Genomic DNA, 11,298 nt, shown 5'->3' with positions numbered 1-11,298 from the left:
GAGATGCCGCGAGCCAATGTCCGAGTCCCAGGCGCTAGTCATTCTGATCTGAGAAAAAAGAGATCCTGACCTAAGGAGCGGGATGAGTGATACATCCGACGAGCGCCGGTTAAGAACGCAAGCAAAGCTGGAGCTCGGGCATTGAACTCTTCAATCAATCAAGATAAAGGAGGCAAACAGGGTTGAAGGCCTGGGGAGCGAACCTAAAAGCTCAGCTTTGCGGAGCGGACCAATCTTCCGTACCGCGCGGACTGCGTTGGGAAAGCCAACCCTCTTCCTCCCGGCCCAATTTCGGCAAGGGAAATCAAGAGGTTGGGGTCTGCCCCTGTGCCCTTCATCTTCAAGCACAGAAAAAGACACTGGTTTGTCCGTCAGTCCACATGTCGTGGAAATCCCCTACGTGAAAACCCTGTAAAGAGGAAAAAATCACAGGGTTTAGTCTAATTGAAAAAAAAATCACTATAAACTAGATATTACATGTACAATTCTTCGTCCCATATGAGGGAGAGAGTTAAACACTCTTCGAACTTACAAAGTCGGCGTACGAATAAACTTATTATAAGAAGTGAGCGGCGGCTAATGATGATCGGTGGAGACCAAAAGGTGGTGGTTGACAACGACAATCAACAGTTATAGGGGTAGTGCTGGATGAAACAAAGGACAGATTTGGGTGCAATTATAATTACATATGCGTTTTTTCTCATAAATTAACCTAAAATAGCTGGTGTAAAATATTGGTTATAGAGTTCAGTTAAAAAAAAGTACGAAAAAATAAAATCTAAGTAGGCAGTTTCAGGCAGTAGAGTGGCCTTTGGCCCCTACCGCGTAAAGGGAAAAATTATTCCATGCGGATCGGCGTCCGCACGTAGCTTGCGTGCGGACGCCGATCCGGGCCGTAAATCACATGATTTACGGGCCTGATCGATTTCGGTGGCTGATGTATTTCGGTGGGCCCCACCTAAAATTTTTTATTTTTTTTTTTAAAAAACGGAAATAATCCTGACCGTAGATCACCGTGATCTACGGCCAGGATCGAACACCGCATGCAGAGATGCATGCGGTGTCCGCACGCAATAATCTCTCGCGTAAAGGCCACCACATTTCACCAATAGAAGGAAAAGGAAATAACGAAAAACACTCTCGAGATCCGCAGCCGATCTCGCGGACGTCGCCGACGAACTTCGGCTCCTCCATTTATTCTTCGTCTAGTTCGTCACCTCGCATAATATCCACCGCTAAACTTCAAGCTTTATCGATAAAGTTTAATGGCCGGAGGCGCATCTTCCTACGTTGGAGTAAACCCTAACGCCGTGCGATTGCTGCTTGCAGTGATGGCGCTGGGCCTGGGGGCTTATATCGTGGGACCGCCGCTCTACTGGCACGTCGTGGAAGCTCTGGGACGAGCTTCCTCCTACTCTTCCTGCTCTCCTTGCAACTGCGACTGCTCCTCTCAGCCCCTCCTTGCTTTTCCGGAAGGTATTCGTCGCTGCTTTTCTTGTTTAAATTAGGGATTTCTTATTTCCGCTTGCTGTTTTATGAAACCGGGTTTGGTGTTTTCTTTGCTCGATTATTATATGCTATTGTATTTTGTATTGCTTATGTACTCTGCTGATTTTGAGATTTATTGTTTTTTTTCTTTAATTGCAGAATTGATCAACTTTACGCTCACAGGTTAGTATTTATCTCATCATCGCCTTTTTGCGTGTTGTTGGTGGTGTCGAAAGGTACTTTTGTAAAATCGATCAAATTTTTACCCGTTTTTTATTTGATGTTAGTTCTCACAAATGAATATGACGGGCTTTCGTTACGACAGCATTGAATCTTTTGTGGTTTAGTTTTTTTAATTTGAAGGTGACATGCGGTTTGCGAGATATATCCAAGCCCCTTAAATCTCACTTACTTACCCACTTACGTACTTGTTAGCTGAGTTATTATATATCTAAACTCAAATTATTTATCTTTTTATTTAACAATAAACCTATCGCCTTCATGGATGTATCCAGGCAGGTAGTATGATTCAATCTTATCCGGAAGATATCCTGTTATGGCGACCAAGTATTGATGGACAATAGAATCTAGTTCTTAGTTAGCATGTGATTGAAATCCATCCTGGAAACTTGTTATGGATATTTATGGCTCAAAGTTGACAGGTGCTGTTGGTCAACGTAGTGTTTAAAATGACGAAATTACATGTGCGCTCTTTGCAATGGCAAAAGAATTCATATTGAGACGTATGCCTCAAACGATCTGCGCGTTTAGGGTTCTCCTTAGTATTGGTGAGGCGTGCAATAAGGCATGCTTCGCCTCATCAAAGCTGAGGCGCACGCCCGTATTTTATATTAGGTATTCTACACAATGTCCGTTTCGTTTAAACTCAAACCTCCCGTCTCCCGCCCCCTTTCACGCCGATGCTCGGATTGCCACCTACAACATCATCCAACACCACTGATGATGAGAATGCCAAATTTGACGTCGAGGTCGCCTCCGACGCCGCTTTCGACACTGATGACGATGCTGCTTCATCCTTCTATTGCCGACACCACCACATCTACCTGCTTCTTCATGCTCCTATCGCTGGCGCCACCACTTCTACCTGCTTCTTCAGCTATAACTTGTTGTTGCACCTATAACTAACTGCTGCATCTACTGCCATCACACCACCGTCTCCCCTGTCTCTTCTTGCTGCTCTCGTTAGTGTTGCCTGCTGCATCGGCTGACACCGTCTATTTTACATTAGGTTTTGTGGCTTTGTTTGATTTGAAAAAAAATGGAATTTAGACCCTGCTCTCTTTTATTAGTTGGATGTTGGGTAAGAGTGCTGTAGTTCTAGTTCAAATAAAATCATTCAATATTATTGTGATAGTTAGTATAGATCCTTTGTTTGTGCGTATTATCAAAGGAGGTTTTATGTAAACTTAAAACTTTTTTAGTTTCGGGTGTCAATTCAGATGATTTTTTTTATAATACAATATGTTATGATGTGAAATTCCTAACTCTAAGTTATTAGAATTAAAGTTTTAACCATTATTAGGGAAGATCAAATTTTTTAATGTGTTTTACATCTCTAGCAAACTACTACACAATTTCAAAACTGTGAGGCTTACTCCTTTAAACGCCTCAAGCCTTACTCTTCATCTCACGAATGAAAAATGCCTCAATACTCAATTGCACAATTTTGAACATTGTGCTAACCACTTGAGCTTGGTAGCAAAAAAGCTTTGAATATGGTGAGTTGTTAATGTTGATTGTAGCCCCTTGAGATTGACGGAGATTGTAATAGACAAACAAGGACAAGTTATGCATATCGAAGGTTTTTTTGTTGTATCATAAGCAGGTAGGTAGTTATCATACTTCACAAATTGCCGTATATCATTCGACAGCATTGCTGCAAAATAGAGCATCTTTCATATATTTTTTATTTTTAAATCATAGTATACTCTTTAGATATTCAATAATCATTACAAAATATATCAATGATATTAAGTTCAATCATATCCATGCAATGAAATGCACCCAAATAAATATGAACATGGAGAACTAATACTACAAGTTCATAACTGCAACATAAGAGAGTTTCAAATGAATATTAGTACAATTACTGTGAAGAACATGGGGTTTTCTAGATAACTCTGACCCACTCCCATAATTAGTGCACATTTTTAAATGAAAAAATGAAAATATGTTGAGTTTACAACTCAGTAAGCAACTAAATCATACTATAGTAGCGAAGACCCTAACAAATATAGATATGCATATCTTATGTATACAAGATTTGCAATAAATAAAATGTGTGTAATGATGCACAACTATATGTTAAATGACATAATACCAAGCAATTGAATTATTTTGTACGTTTAGTTCAGTTTTATATGTGTTGGATTAAATCAATAATCAATAATAAGGTTAAGCAATAACGCGTCAAAGTGAACAGATACAACATTGCATAGGTGGTGTGCAAATCATCAAACTCAGATAAATCATATGCAGGTCATTGCATTCAGAAAAGTCAGTTTTAGATCATTAGTTTACGGGGAATACCCAATCTTGACTAATAGATCCAGAGCAATTTCTTCCATATAGGATGGTTAGCATCGACATTACATATTAGTTTGAGGACTTGTTAGCCCTAGCTTGAGCTAAAATAATGTAGGGCCATGCAAATGTACGTTTTTCTTCCACACACACCATTATACCCATTGATGATTACAAAGCATGAAATACAAACATTTTTTTTTTCAAAAATATAATTTAGTATATTTTACAAAATTTGAAATTAGATTATAATATATGATGATGTGTCATTAGTTTAACAGTTTTTAGAGTAATTCATATACTAAATCAAGGATATGAATAGCAAGTCAATCTCTCTCTCTCTCTCTCTCTCTCTCTCTCTATATATATATATATATCTATATCTATCTTGTTGATCATGTTCTTAGTATATTTATTAGAGAGCCCAATTCATAAATCATTATATCACTAAAAGTAGTTATATGATATGAAGTAGACGTCTTGAATAAAAAAAACATCAACTGATTACATTTTAGTGTTTATGTTGTAGGGCTTATGGAACTTCTAATTGTGATATATAATAACCATGCTACTGAAAGTCAATTTCTTTAAATTTAAATCAACTTAGATTCTAATTAAAATACAAGCTTTTGCACGCATCATAAATGGGTATGGTTTCTAAAAATTGATCCAATAACCATTATAAGACATGAATTATGGCAGTTTGCTTACTAATTTTATTATTATTATTTTAATACTTAAAAAATTAAAAATAATAATAATATTGAAATTATGCTGATTCATCCTTCAACGTGAAATGAGCCCTAATTTGTTGAATATTTAGTAAGTATTTTCAAGTAATTATTTGAGTCAAAATTCTCAAATTTGATAGTAAATTGGGAAAGTCCTTAGTTCATTAATTTGAATACAATTGATGCAAAGAATTAATGGATATCAATTAATTGTAGATGGAATTATTATATTGTGAATATTATCATTAATTAAAGAATCAAATTGGATAAAATCATGGTTACTTTCAACAAGTTTTTTGATTTCTTGTCAAAGGAGAACTTTATGGAAAAGAAAATTATGTTTGTGAGATTCTCATAGAGATGATTCATTAATTTACAATGCGCCAAAAATTCAAATTGTCCACATTTGTTGACAACCAAAACAACTAGAATAAGGCGGGGGAGAGGAAGGAGGAGGAAGGGGATGATGAAAGAAGTCCTTACTTATGGAGAGGAGTATGAATGCTTACTCCTAGCATCTCAATTGTCTACTATCCTTCAACTACCAAAACAACTAAGGAAGGCGAAGGAGAGGAAGAAGAAGGAAGAGGTGGATGAAAGAAGAAGCCCCAAATTATGGAGAGGAGGATGAATGCTTACTCCCTACATCTCAATCATTCCCTTTACACATTTTTGCTTCACAAGAAAAAGTTATAAATTGCCACCCTACTTTCGATAAAATAATGGAGAAGGGTCGTATGCTCCCTTCATTTTCTTAGTTGAATTGCACCGACTCAATCAATTTTTTTTATTTATTTAGTTATTTTGAATGTGATATCTACCCATCCAAAAATATTTGTTTCCCAAATTAGAAAAAATAGTTTGATATCATAGCTTCAAATAAATTGGGCATTTTACAAACCTCTGATTTTAGATTTTCCAAGTTGCCTTATTTATAGAATGGTTCTGTCAGAGAATCTTTATGGATTAATAGCCTATTTTTAAGCAGTTGTACTAAAAGTCAAAGATGTTTTATGTTACCTCATAACTCAAATTTTCATACAAGAAGTTGTTTGAATTACAAAATATTGATTTGGTATATATCTTCTTTGCAAGGAAACATGAAAAACATCATGCACTCCAATAAATCTAGAAATAAGAGTTAAATGATAAGCAACTATGCTTATTTTCTCAACCATTTTAAAAAATTCAATGAATCTTGGCTTAAGTCTCACCCAAAACAAATGTAATAACTTCTTTTGTAGATGTCACTTTGAGAAATACATAATTAATCTCCTTTGTGAGTGAATCCCTCTATACTTAGCATCAAAGTACCTTTTTTTCTATCTTGTGCCACCCTTACCCAAACCAACCTTATATTTCTGATTGATTCATTTACCAGTCCTGGTCCATCAAACTTTTTCTCCAACCTTAAATTAACACAATGGTGACCTACACTTTATATTAAATAGTGTTTCTTATGGTTTTATGCGTATAATGTATTGAAATTTATTATTTTAGTAATTCTCTATTAATAATATATAATATTTCGGCTATCTCCAAAGTCTAGCACACAAGTTTTTAATAGTCCTTCATAAATTTGACGATGCACTAAAATTGATTATCAGATTGAGGGTGTAAAGCTATACTAAATTTAATTATTTCCCCAACGATTTCATCATCTTCTTCCAAAGTCTTGATGTTAATCTACCATCCTAATTTTGACATAGTAGTTACGCACTCACAGGGTTGTCACAATATTTGCATACAAATTCCCTTTAAAGTTTTATCAAAAAGCTTTGCTTGATGGTGATCCTATCAATGATTATCTAGACTCTATTTCTTGATGAGTCCTAGGAAACGTGATCACAATTTTTAGCATTTGCTTCTCAATTCATTAGGATTCCTCCTAGTTTTTGATACTTCACAATTCACATTAACCATTTGGCAAGTGAAGCACCTTATCACGAAGTTTAACACATATCTTTTCAATACGTTATTTAAAATTTTGACAAATCTTATTACTCCAATATATTGAAGGAAGTGCACCTTTTGAAGTATCTCTTGATGAATGCTATGGCAATGTTCGACAAATTATCAATTCTCAAACATTAATATGCTAATTTAATCCACCTAAATTCGAGTTTGAACTATGCATGAACTTGTTGCCGTCTTGGTTGTAACAATTTTATCTCCTCAACCTAAGCAGTCTTGATTCTAGCCAACAAAGTGTTATAAATTGCCATTTGTGTATGATTATAGTTTTTACTTGGTAATACTGTCGTGATTGATCATCTAAGCAACACAACTTGAAGAATTCTTACTAAAGACATTGACCAAAATATTTGTCGTCTTTAAGGGATAGTTTGCTTTGTTGAAAATGAATTGCATTATAAAGATTTTACAAACTACTATGATTATATTGAATTTGAAATGCTTTAGAGTTATTTGGCTCATTGTAAAATAAAAGTGGAACTTTATATTTTTTGTTTGGTTTGAAGTGGATTAAAAACAATGCATTTCAAAATATATCTTTGTTCGGCAACAACGACATATTAGTGGAAGGAGGGCAGACAACCGGAAGCAAACGGGCGGCTGGCGCCGTTCGACAAATGGCGACCAATTGACGTAGGCGGCCAACCAACTTTGAACGGCAGGCAACGGTGGCGAACGACAGTTGAAGGTGAAAGGCCGGCGACGTTGAGCGGTGAAAGCTTGACGACTTTGAGTGGTGAAAGCCTGACGACGTTGCGTGGTGAAAGACCGACTGCAAAAGGTTGACGCGGTGATTGAGGGCGGCAGGCTGCAGGTGAAGGGCAATAAGCGATGGACGAGCGGGCGAGCAGTAGTGGCTAGCGGCTGGCGGGCAAGCAGTAGTGGCTAGCGGCTGGCGGGCAAGCAGTAGTGGCTAGCGGCTGGCGGGCAAGCAGTAGTGGCTAGCGGCTGGCGGGCAAGCAGCAGTGGCTAGCAACGGGCGCGGGCGGGCAGCGGTGGCTTGCGGCGTTTGTGAGCTGGCGGGCGGCGACAATAACAACGTCTGCGGGGGGTAGCTGCAATGACATGCGGCAATTGCTGGCAGCAGGCAAAGGCAGACGACAACTTGCCAATTGTATTTTATATTTTAATGAACGTTGTAATTCAACTCCGACCAAATCAGACAAATTCTAAATTCAACCGAAATTAATTATGTTGTAAACTTCAAATTCATTCATACTTTATATTGTATTTGTAATTTTTCATGCCAAACATAATTTTTTCAAATATCTGTAAAAAAATTAGAATATACTACAAATTCACTCAACTAAACGACCTCTAAATTATATTGGATCTTTTTGTGATTATATTTCATAGCTATAACCACTTATCTAAAGATATAATTTTTTTAGGGGTCGTTTGGCTTGTTGCAAAAAGCCGTTTGGCTTGTTGCAAAAAGCCGTTTGGCTTGTAAGTTTACTTTACTCCATGATACAAAGCATCATGTGATGATGGTTGAAAAATAATTGATATTTTTGGCATGCCACAGTTTTGACCTGTTAATTTCTCTTATATGCTCCCCTCAATGTCTATTACGCATTTATGTGTTGACCTCATTTTTAGTGAGGTCTAGTCATTCTCTTAGAGTTTAGAATCTAGCCTTAGGAATCTTCCTTTGACTATCCTAGAGCCTTAGAAATGGGACCAGCCTCATTTTAGAAATTCAACCTACTTCTGTATCCTTTTGGAGTTTCGCGTGTGTGGTATCGACTTTTAGCACTTAGAAGGGTGAAACCAACATGAGGAAACCCAAAAGGGATGAACTCAAAAGGAGTCCATATAAGACCTTGAAACCTTAGGGTGACCTTTTACACAATTTGTACTCTCGCGCACAAACTTCGCAATTCGGAGAGTCGACATGTTCGATCACTACAATTCGCATCGCTGGCATCGTTATCTGTTGACGACTTGAATAGATTATTGGAGACGATTGATCGCAAATCGAAATTTTATGAAATTTGAATTTTGACGTGTTTTTGACCCGATTGTCGACGATGTCGTCCGAGCGACCCCGGATGACAAAATGGACTGCACCGGCGCGTCCAGAATGTCGATTTTGCCTAGGGAGGACACCCATTTTGCTAAGGCACTGCGCGCGAATAAATTGCATGAGATTTAATATATATATATATATATATATATATAAATAATAAAAAAAAAAAAGAAGCTCTGCCACCCTTTCCCTCTCCCGTTCGCGTGTCTCGCTCTTCCCTTTCTCGGTCTCGAGCCGACCGAACCCCTTCTCCTCCATGCGCAAAAGAATTGACCTCTCATTCGTCCTTGCCTGACACTTGTTGCCCGCGACCCTCCTTCCCGAAGCCGTGCCAGCCTTCACGAGCTGCGATTTTCCTTTCTTGGTAGTTTGGCTCTGAGGAACTTGCTCCCTGGAACACTTGAGTGACAACTTTTTCTTCTTCCCGATGCCTCTTTCGCTGCCACTCGGCTCGCCACTTGGTCCTGGGCACTTCGGTCGCCTTGCCTTGTGTATGCAGTTTTGGGTTTTGGGGTGGTGGAGAAGTTTCTTAAGGAGAGGGGAAGTGGAGATCTTTGCTGTTGGAAGATTTTAGGAAGGAGATTTCTGTGGGAGCATCTCTTTGAAACTATTTTTGCACTACAGTGTTTTAAATGTCATATTAGAGAGGTATCTGTTCTTCCCCTTTTTCTCCTGTGCCCTGGTTTCCTGCAATTTTCTCTCTGTCGAACCCCTTTTGCTCGGTTCAGTGGATAGTGCAACATGCTTATGTGATATCAAACTTATGTTTTCTTTGAAATACTTGGTACTCAAGCATATAAAGATAAAAATATGGGCATATTGTAGGAGCTAGACTTGGTTACTTGCTTAAAGTAGTGAAGCTATGTCATGTTTCTGTTTATTGTAGCATTTTTATGTTAGAAGCAATTAGAAGAGTTGAGACACGGCTTTGGAATAATTTTGTTACTCTTGCAAGCATGTTAGGATATGTATTATGAAGCTTTTCATCTATTTTTATTTAACATGAGATATTGAAGAGGTTATTTGGCCTTTCATGCATGTTGGGGGTTCGGTTTTGGCATCTTATAACTTCCTCTTGCTTAAAATGCATGTTATGAAGAAGTTCACTTTGATTTGGAAAAGATGTTATAGTTTGCTTTTTAATAATTTGGTTTGACTCCGAAGGGGTGATCTTTCATGCTTTGATGTTTGAGAGAAATTAATTCATGCTTAGAACGACTATATTGGTGGCCTAAAAAAAATGCTTTTCATGACACTGCTATAGTTTAAAATCTATTTTGGCTCCATATGCTGATGTTTTACAGGCTTGTGAGCTATTTCTTGGCTTTGAATGACTCAGTTTTACCTTGAAATGACTGAAACTTTAATTTCTGTTAAAGCCTGAGGTTATATCGATGCTTGGGTCCTGTTTTAGCCTTGTTGGGCTCAGTTTTGGATTGGTTTGGAAGCTGGCTGCAGCTTTGATATATGTTTGGTTACTTACCCGTGAGACCTATTGGAGTTTGTTGAGTTTAATTTAGCCCGTTTTGTTGAGTTTGAATCATTTGAATGATTGTAGATGGATCAAACTTGTTACTTTGAGAGATTGGTGATGTTTTGTACTCTCTTATGTATATCCAAACTTTTAGGGAATTGATTTGAGTTGCCCTGAACCGTGAGCCTTACTTGTTGTGCCTTGGGTTGGCTGTGGTTGTGGGTCTTAGCAGCTGCTCCTTACTGCCCTGAACCGTGAGCCTTAATAGTTCTTTTCTAGACCCTTTTATTACCTTGGCCGTGAGCGTCTTTTAGCCTTGGGTTGCCTTAGCTGCTGCTTCCTCTTCTCTATTGACCCCGGTCGTGAGCATTTATTTGGTTCTGTGAGAACATTTCATGCTTATTTGATGTATGAGGCTATCTATTAATTCGAAAGTTGGAGAATTTTGATTTCGGCATGAGTTTGGAAATATTAGTGGTGGTTTCCCCGAGATCATTTTCTTTTTGAAGTTGGGGAGATTTTAAATCTTATTTTGGAAAAGTATTTGGTTGAGACGAATTAATTTCATAAAGATGTCATTGGGGTTTGGATACCGGCGTTAGGAGGTCATTTTGACTCGGGTTGGTCCAATTTTTTTTAAAAAAAGTGATAGTGATATCCATTTTGGATTGGTTCAAGAATCTTCGGGTCTTCCTTTTCGAATCTTTTTGTCACGAGCTTTGAGGGCTGATTCATCATTCGTTCTTTTTGATGTTTTAGGTGAATCAGTCTCTTCTCTCTCTCACCCCATTTTTGTTCTTTTTTTTCCCTTGCTTCTTGGTTCGGTTTTCGATGCTTATGTCCGATGCATAAGTGTCAATGTATAGTCTTTTGCTATACGTGAAACCATCAAGCAAAGTCACAAATAGTCGTTTTGGGGCGTACGATGATGATGATAAAGACCACCGAAGATAGAGCAGAAAGATGCCCTATCCTATAACATCAAAATCCATGTATTTGATGAACAATAGAATAACGATATCCTTCACCGACATAAGTCCGACATAAGTCTAGCG

At 37.8% G+C, this 11,298-nt stretch overlaps 1 protein-coding gene across 2 annotated transcripts in view; it reads left to right on the top strand.

Annotated features, from left to right (window-relative positions):
• Positions 1 to 1,088: 1,088 nt before the first annotated feature.
• LOC110037351 overlaps positions 1,089 to 11,298 on the top strand; it is a 24,326-nt gene continuing 14,116 nt past the window's right edge. Inside the window, exons 1-3 of one of the 2 annotated variants that reach the window (XM_020741989.1) lie at positions 1,089 to 1,208; positions 1,330 to 1,476; positions 1,648 to 1,671. In XM_020741989.1, the coding sequence (XP_020597648.1) occupies position 1,208; positions 1,330 to 1,476; positions 1,648 to 1,671 (172 nt within the window). In that variant the 5' untranslated portion in view covers positions 1,089 to 1,207. Of the gene's footprint in view, positions 1,477 to 1,647; positions 1,672 to 11,298 lie in introns of both variants that reach the window. The other variant, XM_020741980.1, reaches the window with a different exon arrangement.

This window comes from Phalaenopsis equestris, unplaced genomic scaffold, assembly GCF_001263595.1.
Source record: "Phalaenopsis equestris unplaced genomic scaffold, ASM126359v1 Scaffold000002, whole genome shotgun sequence".
Lineage (NCBI taxonomy): Eukaryota > Viridiplantae > Streptophyta > Magnoliopsida > Asparagales > Orchidaceae > Phalaenopsis > Phalaenopsis equestris.
Note: the sequence above shows the minus strand (reverse complement) of the source record. Positions and strands in the feature narration are given on the sequence as shown.